Raw genomic sequence first — 25,132 nt, 5'->3', positions numbered from 1 at the left:
TCTGTCTGTCTGTCTGTTCCATATAGGCTTGAAAACTACTGAACCGATCGGCGTGAAATTTTGTATATAGGGGTTTTAGGGGCCGAGAAAGGTGACTAAGATAGTTTGAGACCCCTCCCTCTTCTGGAAGGGAGGGGTCTCATACAAATGAAACACAAATTTCTGCACATCTCGAAAACTAACAAAGCAAATGGGACCAAATTTGGCATGTAGATGTTTTTAGGAGTAGCAAATATGTGCATGTTGATTCGATAGCCTTCCCTCTCCTGGAAGGAAGGGGTCCCATACAAATGAAACACAAATTTCTGCACATCTCGAGAACTAACCAAGTAAATAGAACCAAATTTGTTAGGTGGATGTTTTTAGGGGTAGCAAATATATCCATAATGGTTTGACACCCCTCCCTCTTCTACAAGGGAGGGGTCCCATACAAATGAAACACGAATTTCGCACAGCTCGAGAACCAATCAACCAAATACTACCAAATTTGGTATATGAATGGTTTCAGAGGTAACAAGTATGTCCATAGTGGTTCGACTCCCCTCCTTCTTCTGTGAGGAAGGGATTCATAACATATAAAACACAAATTTCTGCTTATCTCGAGAACTAACCAACTAAATGGAACCAAATTTGGCAGGTGATTGTTTTTTGGGGTAACAAAAATATCCATAGTGGTTTGATCTTCTATAAGGGAGGGGTCCCATACAAATGAAACTCAAATTTCGCACAGCTCGAGAACCAATCAAGCGAATATAACCAAATTTGGCAGGTGAATGTTTTTAGGTGTAACAAACATGTCCATAATGTTCCGACACCCTTCCTTCTTCTGGCATGTCTCCAAATACCATTTCGAAATCCGAGATGGCGACTTTCCGTTTCTGAAAAATAGCGACAAATGACCAAATACCACCCAACATGGGTATTTCCGGAATTGTTATGATGCACTGAAGCCACAAATCGACCTATCAACCTCAGACAACAATTTGAATTGTAAGATTGCGATTTCCGGTGTCTGGAAAACAGCCGAAAATGACCAAATACCACCCAATGTGAGTGTTTTTTTAACCAGATTGACGCTCAGAGGCCAGAAATTGTCTCCTAATGCCATTTTGGAATCCAAGATGGCAACTTCTGGTTTCTGAAAAATAGCGGCAAATGACCAAATACCACCCAATATGGGTATTTCCGGGATTGTTATGATGCACTGATGCCACAAATCGACCGCAGACAACATTTCGATTTGTAAGATGGCGACTTCCGGTGTCTGGAAAACAGCTGAAAATGACCAAATACCATCCAATACGAGTATCTCTGGAACGAGAATGAAGCTGAAAATTGACCTCAGACACCATTATGAATTGTAAGATGGCAACTTCCGGTTTCTAAAAAACAGCCAAAAATGGCCGATTTCGATACAATATGAGTATCTTCGGAACCAGAATGATACACAGTAGCTAGAATCGACCACAGACACCATTTTGAGTTCGAAGATGGTGACATCCGGTTTCTGGAAAACAGCCGAAAGTGACTAAACCAGAATGACGCTCAGAGGCCAGAAATTGTCTCCCAATGCTATTTTTAAATCCAAGATGGCGACTTACGGTTCCTGAAAAATAGCCCAAAGGACCAAATACCACCCAATACGAGTATCATCGGATCCAGAATGATGCGTGGAGCTATAAATTGACTTTAGACAACAGTTTGAATTGAAAAATGGCAACTTCTGGGAAACAGCCGAAAATAACCGAATACTACTACATATAGAAATGATGTAGAGAAGCATTGACCCTGGACACCATTTTGAATTAGAAGATGACCACTTTCAGTTTCTGGAAAACAACGAAAATAACTGAAATGCACCCAATAAATATCCGGAATAGAGGTCATGTACAAAAGCCAAAAGTCGAGGATGTTGTCATTCCGATAAAACCAATCATTCTTAAACGATATAATCCAATTGCATAGAATCAATGAATTTGAAATGTTTAAAATTATTAAATTAAACACTAAAATAGGCGGGGCGAAGTTTGCCGGGTCAGCTAGTTCTATTATAAAAACTGTTTCTATGGAATTTTATTGATGTTATTATAACAATAAATTGTTTCAAAAGCATACATATTTGTAACAATAGCTTTCAGAAGTTGAGTTTGATATTATCACTTGCTCTTGACTTTGGGTTGACTCATGTATGATTTTGAATATTAGTGAGCTAAATCTAAAATAACGCTACCTAGAGTCAGTACTATATGCTTCTTAGGTTTGTTATTTCAATGCTGCATACATTATTTTCTAATAGTCATTGAATTTATCATATAAAAAGCGCAAATGATCGCTGGTGGGCCAAAATATGTAGGTGGGCAAAAATACCCCCGTTACCCTACATAGTTGTATCTCATAATGACTGAAAATGAATATTGTCAATGAATTGCACGGCACCTTACCAGCAGCCTTCGTGCAAAGAAGAGAAAACTCGGCAATAGAGCAACTATGTGGGAATAAGGTGAACGGCAAAAGAAAAACATTCGTGTATAGGGAACTAGTCGGAAAACATTTTTCCTGTCAGCTGTCTCTATGTTTAGGAAAACGATCTCAAATGTCATCAAAAAACTCTCATCACTTGGTACATTTTTTTCCTTGACCAAAGCCAAACCTGAGAAGGTCGTTGACATAAAGCGATCTATTGACGCTTGGTGAAATGAAACAAGGGAAGTAGTACATAAAATAAAAACTTCTGTTGTTTTAATTAAACTGGATATGATTATGGATATGCTCCAACTTTATATCTTCCTTCTTATTTTTCAACAAAAACATGTATTTTTAAAAAGTTTGCGGAACATACTTTTAATGGAATAGCTAGTGTAGTCTTTTGAATCTATTTTAAAGATTATTAAAATTTCCACTACGAAGTTAGTATTTATTATATTACTTATCATAAATAACTCTTGAAGAGATTTTGGGATATGTTTTATGTAGAATAGAAATTTATGAATGCTTGGCTCGCTGTTGACTTCCTTTAATTTAATTAAACAAGAAAAAAAAGTGAACTTTTTTCATCTGGTATTTGTTCATTTATCAGCCAAACTTCGTATCGTTTTTTCACCTTATTTGATCTTACAAAATAGGTTATCACTCTCCCAGCTGGTCTCGAGGTACGATGCTGGTCTAACAAAATTGTTAAATGTTATGAAATATTCAAGTAACGAATTTGTGTGCTAACTGTATTCAAATGATTAATAAAGACATTTCACACAAGCTGAGAATGGAGTGATTCAACTTGAAATGATCACGAATTCGGAAAACGCTTTACATGACCTTAAGCGTAACACGTCTAGAGGATACGTTGAAAACAAATGCCACTTAGATATTTTTCCTCTTCGTTGAACTATCCTATCAAAACTAGTTAAAATAGAGCTTGTTTTCCACATGCGCTTGAATTGCTGATAGCAAAAAAAACTTCTCACATATGCTAATATCCCAGTCGTTTTCTGTAGTTTTAATAAAAAAATTTTTTATCATTCCCGTGTCTTACACTCGACAGCATCGGTTGTGTTTGACGATCGTCTCGAATCCGTGTGTGCTGGCATTGTTCGCCCAATCCCTTTTTTTTTTTTGTTGCGTTGAGTGAAATTAATCAACGCTCAAGATCAACACACGTATGACCGTTCGGAGCTACCTGCTGCTATTTGGTGGTCGAATACGCTGGAACAACTGTACTACTGGATGGGCTCCAAACGTGCGCTGATCATGTAGTTATTTCAACTATAATGGGGATGTGTCTGGATTTTGCTTGCTCGAACAAAGAAGATGGCTTGATCGATTCCAGAGTTCCCTTGTCTGATTCTTCCGTATAAAAACGCTTCAAGAGTCAAACCCGGAACATCGCTTGCCCCGACCTAGCGTGTTAAACTATATTCAGAAAGATCGATGGAACCGTGGGTTGTGTTTTTTCGGCCCCAATGCAAAATTAAAGCAATTTGGTAAAACAGTTTTCAACCGACATTGAGATCAGCAAAGTTCGCCCGTGTAACCTGCGTTGGAATTGTAATTGACGATAATTTTGACCAGAGGCAGCGAGGCTCGGAGTAGTAAGCGTAAAAAGTAAGAGTGAAAAAAAAAAACAAAACACACGAGCATGAATTAAAATAATCATGTCACTCACTCTCAATAGTGGTATTGCGAAGTGCGGAATACAGCAACCACCTGGGTGATATCACAAAAGATCAATGTTTCTGGTCGCATTGATGGGTCCATACGTAGGTTGACCAGATGCAGTCACTCAACACCTGTACATTGGTAATCTTATTGATTGTGGTGAAATCCCGGAGGCTAGATTTTTAAAACGATAACTAATATTTAAAAAAAAATGGTCACGTTTAGATAAACGTAGCAGTTTAAGTGGATTTCACTCAAGTCGATTCTATACCATGATAATAGTTATGCCAAATTCGGACAAGTTTCACGACCTAATTTTCAAAAGTCACACTCTTCTGTGCAACATTTTATCACCAGCAAAGTAGTCCTAGGAACAGAATGATGCAGGTTTGTCAAAGCAATGAATTACTTTGATTTAGAAAAATGTTAAAAAAAACGATCTCTCTGAGTATACTGTTTCGGAGCCAATTTTTTTTTTTGGTTTTTTTGTTTCAGCGAGTTCCTTCAAGCTGTCAACATGCTTAGAATATATTATAACTGAACGAGGTATTTCACTTGAAAATAATCTTAAATGTTTAAAATTGTATGTTTGCAATTGCAGTTGCTTCTTGAATTTTGAATCTTTATCCAAAATTTTGAGCTTCCTCGATTCACCTTAAACCGAACACTTCTCGTGCGAAATTATTCTAAATTCCGCACAGCCATACTCGGGACCCACTGGAAGGGAATCAGACTTATTCTGACAGTACCGTTGGCGGTGCATAGGTGAAAGCTTACTCAGCATTATTCAGCACCGTACGTAACTGTCAGTACCGACTTGTATCAATTTCGATCGTAAAACCCGGTAGAATCGGTAGCGGAATAGGTGAGAGCATCAATAATGGAAGCTTTCACCGGGCGTTCTGGCATGTGGGCTGTTTGTGGTGCTTCCGTTTCGGGGATAACCACAACGCGATGGCGGGGCTCTATTAAAGCTGCAAGCTGTGGAAACAGAAGTACTGGGTTTACACGGGCACTTGAACACAACCCCCCCCCCCCCCGGTCGTGTGTCGTCTGTATGTGCAGGCAGCAGTACATAAGAAAGTAGACTTTATGGCGTCTAGTTTAATTAAACTGTTGGTCGTACTTTAAAAATACACGGCAACGGTTGCGGAGAAGTGCGCACGAGATCACCGTCGGTTTGGTGAGAAGGTGAAAAAAAAAAGCGCGGAACTAGATTCGAAAGAGGAGAGAGCAAATACGGTCTTGAGGTTGGTTAGTTCCACGTGTCGCTCGGTAGCGTAGCTAGAAAACGTTTGCTGAAAATGTTACTCCCAGTGAAGTTCCTGGCGACAGTCCCGCTTCTCTTCGCATGAAACCCGGAACGTGCAGATCGTTAGCTCCCGTGCATTGCAAGTGCCCTGCCTGGAGAGTTCGACCCGAAGCATATGGCGTCCTGTGCGCTTTTGGCCTCATTAGATGCAAGAGAGTCTCAAGTGCTACTGCGTTGTCAGGAGTGTCAAGCAGAAAGCGGAATGTTTACCGGAAGAGTTTGTGCTCGCAACGCGATAGTGACAGTTTGGCAGTTATTCGGTTGACACTGGTGCAGCACGGTAGCCGTTGGAGTTAGAGAGTCTCGCAGTTCCAGGGTGGTAGAGATTTTTATTACCGACACTGATGAGGTGAATTTCGATGAAAGGTTTTTTTTTCTCTGAATGTGTGGATATGTATGCTTTATCCCAGAAAACATTTTTGCACGTGTGCTGCCAGCCCCCGGTTTATTGCACGGGCATGGCTTGCAGGTTGTTGGCATCCTCTGCATGTTGGTGGTTTCTGTGTGAATACCAACCGGAGCGGTGTTCTTTCGGGCGATGGAAGGAAATGCAGGTACTGACAAATAACCCCGGTGTGTGGTCTAATGAGAACTGATGGCGTCGGGTGCATTTCTGCTGTCACGTCGTCCGGAGCGAATTTCGCCGGTACACATTTTGCGAACTGCAGCGACCGGAATTTGCCCCCGTATAATTTTAGCTCAACCCATTTGAAATTCTAACGAGAAAAATAATTGATTCTCAGGTCGGGATATGAATTTTTATAATCTCCTCTCGCCGAATAATCCTGCTCCCAAGGGGTGTTAACATTCCCCAGCTATCTGATAATTTCTCCAGTGCCGGAACAACCCTCATAAAGAGTGTTTATAAGATAAATCTTTCCGCAGAAGACGTCGTCGTTAAAGTCAAATCGCTTTTCAAATTTCCTTCCTTCTACCTTTCTCATCCTTCGTCTTGTGTTTGAAGTATGGTTACGACAAATCATCCGTCTATTCTCCGTCGCTCCGTTTGATAAACCCCGCACATATTTTATCAGAACGCCTTTGCTCATTAGTAGCGTTGCTTCCGTGCAGCCGAAATCGGTTTTCGCAGTCACTGCCGAGAGCATCCGTTTCATGCCGGAACGACTTTCTCGCTTCTCGCTCTTACGCCGGAGGGGAGGTGTAGGACTGCATCCAATGAAAATCTATCCCTCACATAATGTCAATTGAAAGGCAGCAGAAAGAAGGTCACCAAAGCAAACCTACAGCGTCGATGGAACGCTCGCCTATCTAATCGAAACGATTCCCTATTTTGGAACCAATAACTTACTATCATCTGAAAACCGTTCGAGCTTCCTTTTTCCTCCGCTGCTGCGGGCGAGATGATTCGATAAGACGACTAGCCGCAATCACCGCAAGTCTTTAACGGCTGAAGGACTTTCTCTTGCTTTTCTTTCCTACTGGCGGAGATTTTTTCGCCCCTTCCAAACCGAGCACTGGCGTTAAATCGCCATAAAGATTTGGGACCAGCTTTTTATGACTTTTTCCAGTCTTTCGCGTTTTTGGAAGTGATACGCTCATATCGGGTTCTTCGCATCGGAGTCAAGTGAGATGGCTAAACAAACCCGGAAGGGAGGAAGGAACGCTTTCCGCGGTATGGAATCAATCAGAGTTAGTGGCGGGGCAATGCGTTTGAATCGGTAATTAGGATATTACCGCTATTACGGGGGTTTTCGTTTTCTTTTGGTTATTTACATAGTAATTACTTTTTATTTTTTACTTCAACCCAAAACAGATAATGTTCTCCGATAACCCATGAATAACTTTGAAGGACAATATTTTGAGTAATTATGCTCAAAATCGATGAGTGGAATTGGATACTATGACCACAGTTTAGAATAGTACAGTCTACGCAATCTTGCAGATTTTTTTACGAACTTACATGGGTAATTATGTAAAAGGGAATTCGGTGAATGAAATTCCTATATTAGTTCATTAACTATAGACTAGATTATTTACGAGGCATCAAGCGTTCTTTCAAGCCATGCAATAGAATCGAACGTAATATTTCTGCCAAACATCCGTGGAATGTTTAGATCAAAAGAACGTTGTTATTATCCGAATAAGTTGCCAACTTTTTCTGCAGTTATTCATTAATTTGACAACATTTTGGTAGTGCGAAATATATTTGGTTTGGAATTTATTTCATGTGCATCCCATAATACTGAAGCAATAACCCCATTAACTGACTATTACATTTTTCCACACTTTGTGGTGGATGTGATGGCTCCTACTTGATTGATTGTCTCGAAATTGCCATAGGAATTCGTTTTCATTTTGGTTAAAGGACTGAACATTGCTCAGGATATAAACACATAGTTTTTTAAATCGATTGTGAGGGCCTGTGCAGCCTATTTTGCATTGAGCTTCCAGCTCCCCAAGCATGCTTATTCCCTTTTTATATCTTCAGAATATTAGGTACCTCATTCAAGACCTGTTCACCAAAGTACGGGACATTCAACCGATCTATTAATTTGTGCATTGCTAGTCTTCCATTCCTTGTACTCGTTATATTGACTTATATAAAATTTGTTTTTGCGGTGTAGCCACACTCGGATTACACTTTTGACCCTGTAACTATTTATTTCACTTTCCGGAGACCGGAGAGACAGGGTGTAGCTTAAAAAATACCAACAACCAAAAAATGCTGTCAAATGCCGTACGAAAAAAATGACAGCTGAGTGAAGTGTCGTTTGAGTGTTCGTTTTCGAGCTGGAAAGTGAAGCCCCGGACTACACCGCCGCTGATGTGGTACCGCCAAGAAAACGAATTCGACATTAGTATGTAGTAAGGAACAAAGATGGTTTCCATGACTCCTAATCCAAAATCCACTTCATATTACTTCTAATATTCGTAATGAACCACACTCCATCTTTCTCTGTTTTGTTTTAAAGTGTTTCGCTATACTTTATATGTTTCCATTTTTCTTGATCACGCATCGTTCAAAAGTCTTTTTTTCATCAGCCGCTCTCAATGAGTCTTCATCCTATATCATCCTACACCATCAATTTTTGCCTAAGACAGTGGCTTTTTTCACTATACTGGGGCACATCATGTAAGAACAGAAAAAAACAGCTATCAATAATAGGGGCGGATTACACAGTGCGACAAAAGTTGACTTTTTTCTGCCTTGGTTTCTATATATAATTTTTTTTGTGTATTTTGATGCAAAACCAATTTTCCCCGAGTTTGAACATATTTAAACTTAAGGGGCAACAATGGCGCCATTTTGAATTTTTGAGAAAGCGAAAATTTTCGATGTTTTTTCGACGCCATTTTGTTTTAAGACCAAATATCAAAATTCTAAGAGTTTGTCCACATATTAGCATCTTTTTACCCATCTTTAAAAAAATACAACAGATCAATATAATAACAGAAAAATATCAAGTATGTCTGAGCATTATTGCTAATGCCTTGATATCTAAAAGTGGTAGAAAAAATTTTGTCCTACTTTGAGTTAAAAAGTCTCAGGAATCGATTGGTTGGTGTCTGATCCTCGTAAAATGTCAGCATCATATCAATTTTGCCCCAATTTCCTTATTTGGGGCGAAAACGACATGTTGCTGACATTTTATTCAGATCAGACACTCACCAATCGATGTCTGAGACTTTTTCACTCAATATAAGATATAATTTGACTACCATTTTTAGATATTAGCGCATTACCATTAATGCTCATACATACTCGATATTTTTTTGCGCTGTGAAATATACTAAAACCATGCCAAAACCGGTATTGTAGAATCACTGTTTTAAACTCAGTTTTTGTCCGATTTAAGATCTGTGTTTTTTAAAAGATGAGTAAGAAGATGCTAATATGTTGACAAACTCTCAGAACTTTGATATTTGCTCTCAAAACAAAATGGTGTCGAAAAAACATCGAAAATTTAAAATGGCGCCATTGTTGCCACTTAAGTCAAAATATGTTCAAATTAGGGGCAATCTATTTTTGCAACAAACTTCATCAAAAAATCATACATAGAAGCCAAAGCAAAAAAATTGTTGCACTGTGTTCTAAATGCTTGAAGTTTTCTTAATTTCAATATCAATTTTTCGTTAGATAGCTGTAATCTACAAGATTTTTACGATAATATGATTCTTATTACGTGAAAAACGATTTTACTGTGGGTAAAAATGCTGGTTGAAGACTTGCAAGGGGTTCAGTTATGTTAGTGTTTTCTGAAAACTTAATTCATGATATCTGAAAATTTTGGAACTTTAGATTCTGACTGAATCTTTGACCAAGAAGAATGAACATTTAGGATTTTTCATATACCTAGAAACTTCGTGCGAGAATTCAATTTAGCCAATCTAGAAAGAGTTTGCTTCGTGTTCTAAGCAGCACTTTTTATGAAAATAAAGGTTCCCCCAGTTGAGTCCTCAGTATCAGACTCATCTGACGATGAGTTTTACACTCTTGTCGAGCAATACCGAATGCAGTCGATTGCAATCCAGTATCTTTACCAGTTAAAGGCTGGAATCCTTGAAACGGTTTGTTCCACTAAGCACACCATCGATCTCACTAAGTGAGCTGTAATGTATACGCAATAAAAGCAGCAATCTCGTTTTCTTTTCCCAGTATATTTCCGTATGGATAAGCTGACCAGATTTTCTCAGGTGGAAAAGGAGACAAACGGGTTCACTTGGGTAGTAAAACAAACAATTATTTCATGCTTTGACCAACCTGCCTCATTCTGTTCCAAGGACTACTTAGCTTATAATGAAATTCGGCGCAGTAGAGTGTGACTTTTGAAAATAGATCGCAAAATTTGTCAAAATCAAGCCTAACCATTATCATGACATAAAATCATAAAGGTTAACAATGTACAGGTGTTAATTGACAGTCCTCCAAAAGCGGGCAGCAAGACACTGCACAGTGTTTAATTTTGCCGTTTCCGAGCGATTAATTTAATAACGACGTAAATATTGCTTATAGCTATAATGTATGTTCAGGGAAGTTTCAAGATATTCAAAACTGCAACTTTCGATGCAGAAAGATGAGTGATCAATCCACCTTAAAGTGAGATAGAAAATTTACTTTTTCATCAGATTGAGATAGATGCGTGGTATCTTCGGCAACATTTTAGGTGATCTCAAAACAAGAAACTTTGCCGAAGACATCATGTTTCTATCTCTTGCATATTACGAGCAGCATAGTTTTCTATGAAAGGGCACTGAAAATCTCAATTTTCGTTATAACTTTTTTCTCAGATTTTTTCAGGCGTCTAAAAATAAACGTTTATGCTGAAATTTGTTATTTTTTCTCTCCTAAAATAGAAAAGTTATTGGACATATTTCGATATTTTTGGGGACACTTTCACCTCAACCATATCCAAATTACGCAATTTTACGCAAGTGGAAGTTCCATACGATGAAATAACTATTTTTAGACTTTCAGTTGAATTAACAATCAATTAATTAACTTTTGTATGTAAGAGTAAGTAAGTAGCCTTTTCGTCTGTTTTTGAAAGCTATTTCATGCCGATTTTTGTATACAAAAATATAAAATTAAACAAGTTTTGAGTTTAGAAGGTGGCATTTAAAAATCTTGAGTTGAACATGCAAGTATGCTTTGATAAGGCTAGAAAAATGGAAAATAGGTTATAAATGGATTACCTAAAAATTGAGTTTTTTCTTATATTTAGTTTTATTCAGTAATGTAAGCGTGGATGAAAATAGCTTTTTTCTAAATTCCATTTATTGTTCTTTCCCGATTTGAAAAGGGGCGAGCAGAGATTTTGCGTCTTTAATGTTCACTTTTGGCTATCCACGTGCTTCTGTGATAATAGGAACTGTCGAAATGAGCAACCAATGAAGTAGATCCTCGTGAATGCTTTTACGGGATATCGAAAGATACATTTTTGAATATCTTGATACTTCTCCGAACATACGTTATGGAATCAGCATTTTAAACGCTTTTTAATTAATCGCACGAAAACGGCAAAATGAAACACTTTGGTTTGAATTCATTGATAACTTTAGTGCAAAGCTTGGCTTGAAATTTTTTCAAGGAGTCTAGAAAAAAAACGGTACAAAATGGTTAAAAACGGGACGGTTAGTTCTATTCTGTTTGAAACGACACATCTGGTCAGCCTGTATTAAAACCCATCAATGTGACCAGAAACATTGATCTTTTGTGATATCACCCTGGTGTTTGCTGTATTCCGCGTTCGATTATCAGCATACTGCTATAGAGAGTGAGTGACATGATTATTTCAATGTGTATTGCTTGTGTGTATTGCTTTGTTACTCTCACTTTTTACGCTTACTACTCCAACCCTCTCAACCTCTTGCCAATATTATCACCAATTACAGTTTTCACGCAGGTTGCGTGGGCAAACTTTGGCAATCTCGATTTGGGTTGAAAACATTTTAACTAGATTTCTCGAAATTTGCATTGTACGAAAAGCATTGAGCCGAAATAACATAACCCACGGTCCCATCTATACTTTTTGGTACAGTTTAACTAGAAGAAGAAAAAACCTGCTTAGTTTTTGTAACCGCTTTTCTACTCGATCAGCGCACGGGTGAAGCCCATCCAGCTGGATCTGGATTTGGATCTGAATCTGGATCTGGATTTGGATCTGGATCTGGATCTGGATCAGGATCTTGATCTGGATCTGGATCTGGATCTGGATCTGGATCTGTTGTCATGTTGTCAGAATACGTTGTCATGTCACTCGGTCTTGGGCTGCTATCGTCCAATCTCCCCTCACACCTATTTCGGCATCCTCGTTGACAGCACACGTCCAACGAGTGCGGGGCCTACCTCGAAGTCGACGGCCGCTATCGGGATTTCTACTATGTATAGTCTTTGCTGGTCGTTCTTCGTGGTCCCCGTGGCTCTGTGGTTAGCGATGTCGGTCGGCTAGCTCTTCCACACGGTTGTGATATCGGGTTCGATTCCCGATCGAGTCTAGGATCTTTTTCATCATTGTACTTATCCTACACATGCAAAATGTGCCAAAAACAACATTGATAACGAATTCTCTCAACTAATCTTGTTGATCGAAACCGCTTTTAGCCCCAAGGCCAAGCGTGCGATATTGTTGTAGGTCGTTCTTCCGGCATTCTAGCTACATACCCAGTTAGTGCAACTTGCCGTGTTTTATCCACTTAACTATATCCACCGATTGTTCATGCGTCTGCGCCAAACACCATTTTCTAGTTTGCCGCCAAGGATTGAACGCAAAGTCCTACGCTCAAAAACACCAAGAGCTTGCTGATCGGCCTCCTTCAACGTCTATGCTTTATGGCCGTAGAGGGCCACAGGAAGAATTAGTGTTTCGTAGAGTGCAAGTTTAGTACGGATTTGCACACCACGGGACGTCAGCTACGTAATCCGTAGAAGGCCCTATTTGCAGCTGCTATCCGCCTTTTTATCTCGCGGCTAACCTCGTTGTCGCATGTCACTAATGTACCCAGTTAAATTGCTGCAAAGAAACTGCTACTACTGAGGCCGTTCGCTACCCCCTACATTAGGTTTTGAAAACGATGTTTCGCTTACCAATTAGCCAAAAACACAGTGTAAAACTTGAAGGTTAAACCGCCTCAAGCTCAAGGTAAGAACTGCGGTTTTATTTCCGCTTTCTTTTCCTTAGCTTAAACAAAACTTATTTAAGTATATTTTTGCGTTAGCTTATCTTTCATTTGGGATCAAGAACAATCAGAGCTTTACGGACATCATTTCTGAGCTTCCAAGTTTTTTAAAATGACTTTTCAAAAAAAAACTTATAAATATATAAAATATATTCGGAAGTTTTTCACATATATATTTATCTAAAATATATGTTAGCCTATATAGACGGACCTCCTCACGATTCCGCAATCTTCGATGTCTTCGCCGTGGTGTTTTATTCAATAGAACCACTAAAAAGTATATTCGTCAGATCTCAATGTTGTGCTCCATTCCTAACACACTCCGATTCAAAGAGGAGCACCCCACACGTTCCCCCGTTTGATTTTTCCAGATAGAAAGGTCAAAGAGTCAAATCTGGTGCATCGCATGACCCGACCCAGCATGTTGAACTGTACCCAGAAGGATCCATGGGACCGTGGGTTGTGCTTTTTCGGCCCAATACTTTTCATACATTGCAAATTTCAGGCAATCTAGTTCAACTGTTTTGAACCGAAAGTGCCAAAGTTCGCACGTGCTAATATTGGCAACACTGCCTTGTGAGAGTAGTTTGAATACAATTCGGAAAATAATTAACAAAACGTTTTCAAGTTAAGAGTAAAATGGTATTTTTTAAATAAGAGAATCGGATCAACTTCAAGGCCAGAGAAGGCATAAAAAAATCAAAGCTAAATCGCTAAATGCATGAAAAATATTTGAAATCTTTTGTTTTGGATCGTTGAAAGACAGAAATAAATTCATTTGGTTGAAAAATCACTGGAAAATCTTGGAAGCAACATTATATTGTTAGTTCAAAAAAAATATAAAAAGGTTATCTTAAATCAATGCATAACATTAAAAATGCAATACTGCGCTGAATTTTCAAATTCAATTGATTAATGATATCTAAAAAAAAATTCACCCGACCGAACGTAAATTTAGCACAGGAAATTATTCCAGGTTGACTTATAACGCCTAATTTTCAAATTCGGATAAGTGAAAATATAATTTTAAAAGTAGCGTTAAATTATTCAGAACACCAAAAAAGTAAAAAACTATTCAGAATTTAAATATTCTGAAAAAAATTTTTTTTGAATAAAGTTCACCCAAAAAATCGAAAAATGCAAATCAAATTATTCTAAAGTTAAACCGAACACCAACAAACGGTTTCAAACGATTTTGTATGATAAAACAACATCTTTGATTAGGATTTTATGTTAAAACCCCTCTTTAAAAAATAATCCTCAAAACAAATTACTCTCAACTAACTTACAAACAAAGGAATTAAATCACTGACAGACCGTTTTAAAAACCAGAAAAGTCCACAAAAAGTTTCCAATTGTGTATGAGAGCGCTTGCAATCTGCTTTCAATGGGAGTAAAAGAGGAAAAATTTCAATATGTTTTTCCCAATTAAGAGTAAAATTCTTCGCGAAACTCTTTGATTTATAAAGGGGGAAAACGTTGTCCAAAAGGGGCTGGAAACATGATTAACATATACAATCGAGATACAACATTCGTGATAAAATTAGGTTTACAAGTGAATAAAAGACAATTTGCAGAAAATGAGGAAATAAAAGCACTAGAAAGGTGGAGTCGAAGAAAATGATATACAGTCATACCTAGATATAAGGCAACTTTATTTTTATTTTCGTTACGTTATATCGAAGCGAAAAAATTTTTTTTCAATTTATGCAAGAATGTTAGTGGTTACTCAAATATGCGCGGAAACCCATTTTCCATCACCTATCAGTATTTTCGAACCTTTCTTATGACCATTTAGGACAATTTTCGCATAAGTTTCATTAATTTTAAAACTCACTACAAACATTCTTTTGAAGCAATTTATACCCCGGAAACAGTTGCTGTATCATTTATTTTCAATTTCAATACATTTTCAAAGTTACGTTATATCGAGGTAAAAGTTACGTTATATCGAGTAACGTTATATAGAGGTTGCCTTATATCGAGGATGCCTTATATCGAGGTATGACTGAATCGTAGAATCATAGTATATGATTTTTCAGTGAAATCCGCAAGCTTATATTTTACTTTCATTTCTCTAGAAATTCTTTCAACGTTTTTTCGGTTTCTATTTTGAACACGTGATCATAATCCGAGAAAATCGCATATCTTAAAGTTTATAATTGTAAAAATATGTTTCATTTAAGGTATAGAATTTCAAATTCTATTGGAAGGAAATGAATTTAAAAGAGTACGAATGCACGAATCACTTGTAATATTAATTAATTTCATAATATTATGTTCCAGTTGCCAAGACACAGCATAAAAAAATCACCTGCAAAACACATCGACCTTCAACTACATGCTAACACTGTTGTAACACTCACCTGGCACCGGACCGCAGACGCGCGGGATGATCTCTAGGATGGCTGAGCATGATGGGTCCTCGAAACAAAGTTGTCGAGCTAATATACAATTTAAAATAGCTATTGCAGTCTTAATATTCGATCCTGAAAGCGAGAGAGAGAGAGAGAGAGAGAGACCGTTAGCATCATGTTGGCGACAAAATGTACGAGCGGCGGCTCGCTGCTAAAAGCCAATGAAACTGCCATCTGAAAAGTTTTTCGGTTTATTTGTTTTTAAGAAACACGAAACGGAATCCTCTGGAAACTCATTTGCGCCGGAATCGTTCGCCGAGTGTGTGCGAGGGTGGAAGAGAGAGAGAGAGCTAGTAACTGTGGAAAGTAAATCAAAACAAGACCCGAGAGCGGAAAGTTTCCACTTTTCTTTATGAGATTTGCCGTTCTGTTATATTTCGACAGATGAAACATTTCACTCACACGGGCGGGATCGAAAAACCGCTCCAGTGACAACCGAAACGACTTTATGAAATTTTAATTACACTTCATCAACCTTTCGGTCCGTCCTCATTTATCAATAGCCGGAGGAGAAAGTTTTTCGGACTGTCAGTGCATACTTTTGGGTGAGTTGCAAACTGCGCTACAGTCAACCTAGATTTGAGGGTTGATGTATGAACTCGTATTCGTTTGAAAGTTTTGTTACAAAGTATTTTTTATTAACTAAAATAGACGTGCCGATATGGAAAATTGCGTACATTTATTTTATCAAGGATAACAATATATCCTCTAACGTAACAGTATTCAAAAACAAGAACGATTGAAACAAAGCCCAGTCCCATTTTGGACCCGCTCATACGATTTCATTTGCGCAACACGAACAAAAAGCCAATTAGCGATTCTGAGCGTAATTCGATTGCGCGATTAATGAATCCTTTCAATCCACGCGAATGCGAGTCCCGGGATCAGAATCAAATGTGATTTGCTTTTGGCACACGAGTCCACGCGCGGCCCAACTGGACGTTCCACGTTGGCCACATTAACATATGTCATGGTTGAAGCGGGATTTACATTCACCGCCTCAGCGGCACGTGTTTTTCCACGGTTAGGAACGGGCAGAAACTTTTCCGTGTGGCACAGAGCTTTCGAGCCTAGGGCGGGGCACCGGGATTTATCGGTGGATTGAGAATTAACTGAACTGTACAACTGGAGTAATGAGAATACTAAATTTACTTTGTACTAATTTCAGGGTCGTTTCTTGTTAGAAAGTTGCAGTACACGAAACGTAGCAGAACAAGAGTTGAGTTCAATTATGTGAAAATTTATGAAATAGAATGCTGCAATAATATTAATTAAGTGTTAATCAACGGAAAAACCCTTTGATATTTTTGTCCAAAATTTCTATGCTTTGGAAGCCTGGTATCAAATTTTGGTCTCGCTCATAGAACTTGTACTAAATGCTGTTGAGCTTAGTTTCACATCACTGGAAACAGAATTGTCCTTTTCCAATTCTTCCAATCTTGTAGGCTGAAATCATTTCACCTCATAACATGTGTCTTTTCGAAAACAATTCAACCTGAACACCATGTCAACCCGTAGGACAGTGCTTCAACTCTACGAAAAAGCATCTAGTATACGTAAATTGCATGCGGTTTTTCAATAGGCGCACCACAGCATACGAGGTACCGTACGATTTAATTTGCAGGAAACTGGTTTCGTTTCGCCCGTAAATTAACGACACATGCCCCGACCTCTGTTGCTGACGTTTATTCAAATATTCGCTTTGTACCCGGAGTGAAGTTAAGCCAACAACAAGGTGCGCGCGGGTGTAGAGAGTAGAAATCTTTCCACCTCACAGTCCCGTACATGACAAGCAGCACAAATCTTGAAACCTTGCGCTTCTCTGGGTCGTTCGACACCTGAAATGCAAATGCTTTCCATCTAATTTCCCCCCAAAAGCCCAAGAAGGCTGTCAAAATGGTTTCTTCTCGTTTACAGAGCGAGAGAGGAGGCAGCTTACACTTGTATGTCTACACACTTCTGCCATTAACCTGGGTACCTTCAAAAGCATTAGTAATTAGTAGACAAAAAGTCGAGTCAGAGGGAACCGGGCAGGTCATGCTGGGAACATTGGACCACATTGGAATGGTTGAGCACGGAGCATAACACCAGAGTGGAAGTTCCGACGATTTAACCGCAAAACTTTTCTCCTTTATCGCTTAGGCAGTAATTACGGATGTTCCCCGGAGCTGCCACGAACGGTGTCGATTTTAACCTTCGAAGAAGGACAGTTTTGGCTCGGACCGTGTGCCGAGGCTGCACGGGATTGATATCAGTTTTTGCCGATTGGCAGAATCGTTCAGGTCGAATGCACAAATCTCCAGGAAAATATTCCGCAAACAAAAACCCCTCTGCTGGAATGGAGATAATCGCTAAAGGTGAATTCGGCCGAAATTACCACTTCAGGGTAAACGCTTCTACTGGTGGAAGATTAAATAGGTAATGTTATTCCCCGAAAAGTAGCAGAGCGAGTGGCTTTTTAATGATGACAGGAATTCGGAGGGGGTATATTTTTGGAACCAAGTCGAGTGGAGAAGGTCAGAACAAACACGATTATTTGTTTGAAACTGTACTTTGTTATTCGCTAACTAATGCGCTTCCTTGGCAGTTATATGCGCTATTGAAACAAGTGTTCTTCTAGACTAGAGTTTCAATTAGCTGGCGTGGAAGTTGAACATCTCCAATGTCATAAAAAATACTTATAGAGTTTAGACTTTTCTAAAGAATTATTGGACCCTTTTCTATAATTACTTTACTTTACTTTACTTTACTTTTAAGGCGACAGACCGATTATCGATCCAGTGCCGAATCCAGAATACGTCGCCATGTCCCTCGGTCTTGGGCTGCTATCCTCCAATCACCCCTAACACCTATTTCGCGTGCATCCTCGTCGACAGCACACATCCAACGAGTGCGGGGTCTACCTCGAAGTCGACGACCTCTATCGGGATTCCTGCTAAATATAGCCTTCGCTTGACGCTCATCCGGCATTCTCGCTACATGCCCAGCCCACTGAAGCCTGCCGTGTTTTATCCGCTTGACTATATCCGCCGATTTGTATGCCTGGTACACTTCATGGTTCATGCGTCTGCGCCAAACACCATTTTCTAGTTTGCCGCCAACGATTGAACGTAAAATCCTACGCTCAAAAACACCAAGAGCTCGCCGAACAGCCTGTTTCAGCTTCCATGATTCATGGCCGTAGAGAGCCACCGGAAGAATCAGTGTTATATAGAGTGCAAGTTTAGTACGGATTTGCAGACTGCGGGACCTTAGCTGGTTACGTAGTCCGTAAAAGGCCCTGTTTGCGGCTGCTATCCGCCTCTTTATCTCACGGCTAACCTCGTTGTCACATGTCACTAATGTTCCCAGGTAAATAAATTCGTCGACTACTTCAAATGTTTCCCCATCTAGCACCACCGCAGCACCAACATCCGAAGGACTACCACGCACTCTGCCAGCCACCATGTATTTCGTTCTGGCAGAGTTTATGACGAGCCCTAATCTCGCAGCTTCCCTCCTGAGAGGTCCGAAGGCCTCTTCCACAGCTTTACGGTTGATACCAATGATGTCGATATCGTCCGCAAAACCGAGAAGCATGTGCGACTTCGTAATGATGGTGCCGCTTCTCTGCACACCAGCCCTCCGTATAGCACCCTCCAATGCGATGTTGAACAATAGGTTCGACAGCCCGTAGCCCTGCTTCAAACCATCTAACGTCACGAACGAGTCCGATATCTCACCGGCTATCCTGACGCTTGATGTAGAACCTTCAAGGGTGGCACGAATCAGCCTAATCAGCTTTGTTGGGAAGCCATGTTCAATCATAATCTGCCATAACTCATTTCTCTTGACTGAATCGTACGCTGCCCTGAAGTCTATGAACAGATGGTGCGTCTGCAAGTTGTATTCTCGAAATTAATCGAGGATTTGTCGCAAGGTAAACATTTGGTCCGTCGTGGAGCGTCCCCCTCGAAAACCGCATTGGTACTCGCCAACAAAGGTCTCCTGCAACGGCCTCAGTCTGTGGAACAGGATGCGGGAGAGAATTTTGTACACGGTATCGAGAAGAGTTATGCCCCGATAATTGCTACAGTCCAGGCAATGGGCTTTTTTTGTAGATCGGGCATATGAGACCCTCCAACCAGTCCGAGGGCAATTCTTCATCAGACCACACTCTTAGCGTGATCCGATGGATGGCACGATACAGCTGTTCGCTCCCGACTTTGAAGAGTTCGGCGGGAATGCCGTCCTTCCCTTGCAGTTTCTCAGCTCTTTCACTGCTTTCTTCACCTCGTCCATGGATGGTGGATCCACAGCTTGACCATCATTCTCAATAGTCATCCTGCTCCTTTCGACTCCACTGTTTCCCTCACCGTTCAACAGCACACTGAAGTGTTCCTTCCAACGCCTGGCCCACCTCTGTTTTATCGGTTATCAGGTTCCCCTCCCTATCGTTGCACATGACAGGGGCTGACACGTTTCGATTCTTGATTCCTGATTTCCCATTTTTATAATATTAGTGTCAAATGAAAGATTGAGCTGGTATACAGGTCGATATTGAAGAAAAAATAAAAATTTATCTCAAAGATATTTCAACTGGTGACGCAATGTCTTTCAAGCCTTTTTGAACTCTTATTAATTCGGAAGTTACGGAAAGATTTTCAGATGCACATAGCCCTCATACTACTGAACCAATCTAATTTATTTAGTATTGGTAGCCATGGGGTGCAGACGGCCAAAGGGGAGCGCGTGCAGTGATACTCGCTCTAAGACTGAAACCATCATGAGCATTGGCACTATTTGAAAATATAAACTGTGGGACGCAAGCTCTAAATCGTTAACTGTTCCATTTACTCTCCAAATACTGCTTTTATTGACATACTATCTCCATAGGAAATTTGGTAGGTATATAGAAAGCTTCGAAAAATGACAACACGTTTAAGTTTGGGACTCCACCTTTAGTGGCATTACAAAATCAAACTTTTCAGTCTTGCACTTTAGAGAAAAAATTTCTGCAGAAAATTTCTAGATAATGTTATCACAAAAAACTTTGCCTAAGGCACTTTTCTTCTCACCCAGTTCGTTTTGGTAATATAACGTTTTATATTAGACTAGTTCTTAAAATAGGATTATTTGCAACATCCAAAGAAGTGTAGCATTTAAAAGGTAATAATTTTCGGCATATATTTGTTTATCATCCAAACGCACAATGTGGTAGTATCCACAAAAGAGATGGCTTTTACACAGATCGAGTTATTGCTACAAAATGAGCTCAGAATTGATAACTTTTCAACTACTCTTCAAAAACTGATTATATTGACATACCATATTCCAAAGAAATTTAGTATATAAAACAGCTCCAAGAATGACTACAAGTTTTAGTTCCGAGCTTCGCCGTTAGTGGCGCCGCAAAAACCCAACTTTTTTTCTTACACTTTCAAGAAAATATGTCTACAGAAAAGTTGTACATTACGTTATCGTTATAAACTTTTTTTTAAGACATTTCTCTTCTAACTTCTCTTGTTTTGGAAATATACCGTTGCATATCAACCTCGTCCTTAAAATGACTTTTTTTAATCTCTAAAAAGCTGCAGCTATTTAAAGGCAGCAATATTAAGCATATACTCGTATATCATCAAAACACATAACTTTGTAAAAGACACAAAGACGATAACTCCTACACAGACCGAGCTATTGCCACAAACTGAGCTAAAATTATTGACTTTTCTCATTTAATCTCAAAGTACTGGTTTTATTTCTCTAAAAGAAATTGAGTACGTGTACAAAAAACCTGAAAAATGAGAATAAGTTTTAGTAAGCAAAATTAGATTTATACATATCTAAAAAAATGTATCTTGTACAAGGCAACAATGTTTAACATATATTCGATACCATTCAAACACGATATAACACAGATCGAGTTTTTTGTCAAAGTATGTAAAAGAAAAATGTAAAAAAATCACGATTTCGAGCTCTTGTATCGGTGTGCAAAGCTTGTAAAAACGTAACCAAAATTCAATTAAATTATAATTACGAATTTTAGTTTACTCATTTTCGCATACAAAAATCCGCTTTGTTCGGGAAGGTTGTTGCACATTTTATAAGAAACAACTTTGCTGGAAGCACCATACTGCTATTTGTGAGGCTTTTAAAAAAAATTAAATAAATTTTTGACGTAGAACTATGTCTTTCAGGAAGTTCTTCTGTAGAGGCATTCCAAGGAAAATAGGTGAAAAAAATATTTCTTTTGGCATATCCTTTCCGATTTCGCTGAAACTTTTTACAGTTGTTCCATTTTGATAAAGAGGTCTTTTTATGATATAAGTTCTTCATGTAGACTCGTGACTGCTACTTCAAAAGGGCCTATTCAAAATGGTGATTGTAGCTAATAAAATAGCAGTTCCAGAGGAAATATATACAAGTTTCACATATTGTCACAAAATATTAAATTTCTCAGAAAGTACCATTTTTGAACAATTTCTTTTACACATTTAAGATAACAATATATGCTACTATGTGCCAAAAAACAAAATAGTTATGAACGTTTTCCAGCTTTACATAACAATGTTGAAAATTCATCACTAAAAGCATGATACCAATTATCATAATCGAACATTTTTATACCGGCCATGTAGAAGTTGAATATGCGTAACTCACCTTCAAACTCTGTCATTAGAAGGTTGTTAAAAAATAATACGGACACACAACGTAACCAATTTATACAGCACGTGTTCATACCATGTAATTCCAGATTTAGAGAGCCGGGAGCTGGGATATTGTGCAGAAATGGGTTTCGCTACTAAAGTTGCGTCCACGTCGAGACCAGCTGGGAGACACTATTGTACTATTGTTCTATTGGACTATTGTACTATTGAAAATTGTCTGCTCTTGTTGAAACGCAGATTTCGTTTAATGCTTACTATGCTTGTTAATCGGATGCATTTTTTTTTAACTATCTTGTTATTTTCACGCCTGCTTTTGCTAAAACCAATCATTTCACTATCCGATGCTGCTTTCGGTTCACATAAATCAGTTTGTTAGCGAACGATAGGACAGCCAGCTACTTCACCTGATGAGGCTCTGCCTTTCAGCTTTCCAACGTGTTATCAGAGAATCTTGTTCCATCTGTCGGGGTATGACAGAAGTGCGATCAGCATCATATCCAGTTTTATATTGAACATCAAACTGTCCTTTTTAGGACAACCAAATAAATTATTAAATTTTGAATATTTCCTCAAGAAATTTTTTGCTTAAAATAAAAGTGTACAGTTATTTTGATCTGCATTCACTTCCGTGTTCAGTGATGTCGTGAAAATTATGTGCAAAATTCGGTAGCACTTCTATTTTTAGATTGCACAAAAATTTGATAATATATAAGTTAATTATTTGGAACTCTTCGGGGGATTTTTAAAAAACTAAAACTTAACTTCACTTCAACACGGTTCACACTGGAATGATTTTATTGTCGTTAAATTAATTACAGAGAGCTAACGAATAACCTAAATCCCTGACTTAGCACATAACGTGCACCTAGCGTTTGGACACCTGCTTGTGGCTTCGCCGTTCGACGTTGGAGTTATTTCCTGTTGTCTGCTGACGCCGCGGATTCCTGGGCCTGTGCCGGTTAAACTTTGAGATTTGGTTTCGTCGTTAACTGCTCCTTGCGCAAGTATTGCTCGTCCCGAACAATTACCTGTTTTCGCGAACTGCTGGTATTTGATGATTCCAAAAATTGTAACTGCCAATATAAAAACTGTTAAAGTGCTTATTGATACAAATCCGATTATGTTTTTAGTGTCGATTGTCTCTAGATGCTTTCGATTTTCTATGTGTATGGCATGTAGTTCCGAAAGGTTAATGTGTCTATGAATTTGCATAGGTTTTATTTTCGTCGGTTCCAGTGGTGTGATTATGGGTTGATAAAATTGGAATTCGAGATTTTCATAGAGCTCGTTGTTTATGTAAATTGAACAATTATGGAATGTTATCAAATGGATGCCTCTCAGAGCTTTGTTATTGATACCACAGGTGCTATTGATATTTACGTCTTGGTGAACGGTTAGCATCAGCAGCGTACCTGGGGCTATTTCTCTTACTTCTTTGGTTGGAGGTTTTTCCACGAGATTACAATGTCCAAAACGTCCTCGCCTGTCTTCTTTCGCATAAAGTAACTTTGCGGTTTTGTTGGCATTTTGAAACAATCGCTAAGATTTGATTTGAGTTCATTAAGACTTCATTATGCATCAGTTTGGCTGTATGGTTCAGTATTGGCAAAGGTTCGATGCTCACTTTCCGGTATATGATTAGAAGAAGTCGTGGTATGTTAACGCTGATGATGAGGGTTGATTCGCTATATAGGGTGCTGGTGGTGAGATAGTTGTTGGTGTCGTCGAGGCTGTGAATTTCTAAACCTTGGCTTGAAATCTCCTGTGTTATTAGATCAATTTCTTTTGGTGTAAGAATTAGTTTACTTATAATGTTTAGTTTAGTAAGCAAGATAGCGTATTCGATTGATTTTAGAGTTTCTATAAATGTGTTTAGTTGAAAGACAATTTGAATTTTCTGATTTTCGCTAATGATGTAGTCATTATCTTTAAGAATACTATTTAGGGCATTCTGTTGGTTTTTAATTTGATCTGTCATAATGTTTATTCTGTTTTCGAATTTAGTATTAATTTTTATCTGCCTGTTATTTTGCTTTATGATAGTGTTTCCAGATTTTCTAAGCTCGTCTAGGTTGCTGTAAATCAGTGCTAGATCGTCTGCATCTAAGTTTCCGGTGATAAATTTAATTGTACTGCCTAACATATTAATTGCTCTTTTGTTTCTGTTTGGTTTAACTTGTAGCATATTAAAAAGGAATCTGATTTCATTCAATTTCATTTTTATAATGTCCGAAAAGTCACTAGGTGAATTCTGTAACTGACCAATCATGTTTTCGATAAATAACACAGATGCTTCTAGTTTTACAAAGTCAATCACATGCAGCAACCTGTCGTAACCGTCTATTATCCTCCCTTCTCCCTCTTGCAGTATCAACGCTCCTGCGTTGTTGGTAATATCATTAATCTGTAGGACTTGGTTTTGGGATGGGGTGTTCATTGATAGGATGAGCAGGAGTGTAAGCATGGGTAGTTGCATTTTTTCCGTTTGCCAGGGTTTGACGAGAATTCTGTGGAAAGAAAAGTGTGAGTGTGAGTGTCTCATATTCTTTTAAGATTATTTTTGTGTAGCTTTCGACCCGAGTCGTCAATGAAGGTTCTAGTATGATCCTCGACGACTTGAACCGGAAGGTACTTTGGATTGGTCTTATTCCGTATTCCCTGGACTTTCTGGAAAACTTCCTCGTTCGGCTGCAAAATCGGTTGGACCTCGCGATGATTATTATGTTGTTCAATTGTTTTATGTTGCGTTTTTTGTAATTGTAAGACAACTTCATCGTACATTTTGTTCCGACTTTCGATCATTTGATCCACGTCGAGATGTCTGTCGTCACCATCTCTGATGGCAAAGAAGATTTCCCGTGGTTTCAATTTTGTAGCTAAATGAATGGTTTCATTATATAGGGTACAAGCAATACGAAATACTTCCTTGTTAGATAACTGTTCGTATTTTGATCTGATACACCTAA

At 38.7% G+C, this 25,132-nt stretch overlaps 1 protein-coding gene across 9 annotated transcripts in view; it reads right to left on the bottom strand.

Moving 5' to 3' along the window:
- Positions 1-25,132, bottom strand: part of LOC129718325 (uncharacterized) — a 530,334-nt gene that overhangs the window by 173,927 nt on the left and 331,275 nt on the right. For all 9 annotated transcript variants that reach the window (XM_055668998.1, XM_055668992.1, XM_055668993.1 and 6 more), the window contains one exon: positions 15,469-15,591. In XM_055668998.1, coding sequence (XP_055524973.1) covers positions 15,469-15,591 — 123 coding nt within the window. The remainder of the gene's footprint in view (positions 1-15,468; positions 15,592-25,132) is intronic.

The sequence above is a fragment of the Wyeomyia smithii genome, chromosome 1 (genome assembly GCF_029784165.1).
Source record: "Wyeomyia smithii strain HCP4-BCI-WySm-NY-G18 chromosome 1, ASM2978416v1, whole genome shotgun sequence".
NCBI lineage: Eukaryota > Metazoa > Arthropoda > Insecta > Diptera > Culicidae > Wyeomyia > Wyeomyia smithii.
The sequence above is the reverse complement of the archived record's forward strand: the minus strand, read 5'-3'. Positions and strand labels throughout refer to the sequence as shown.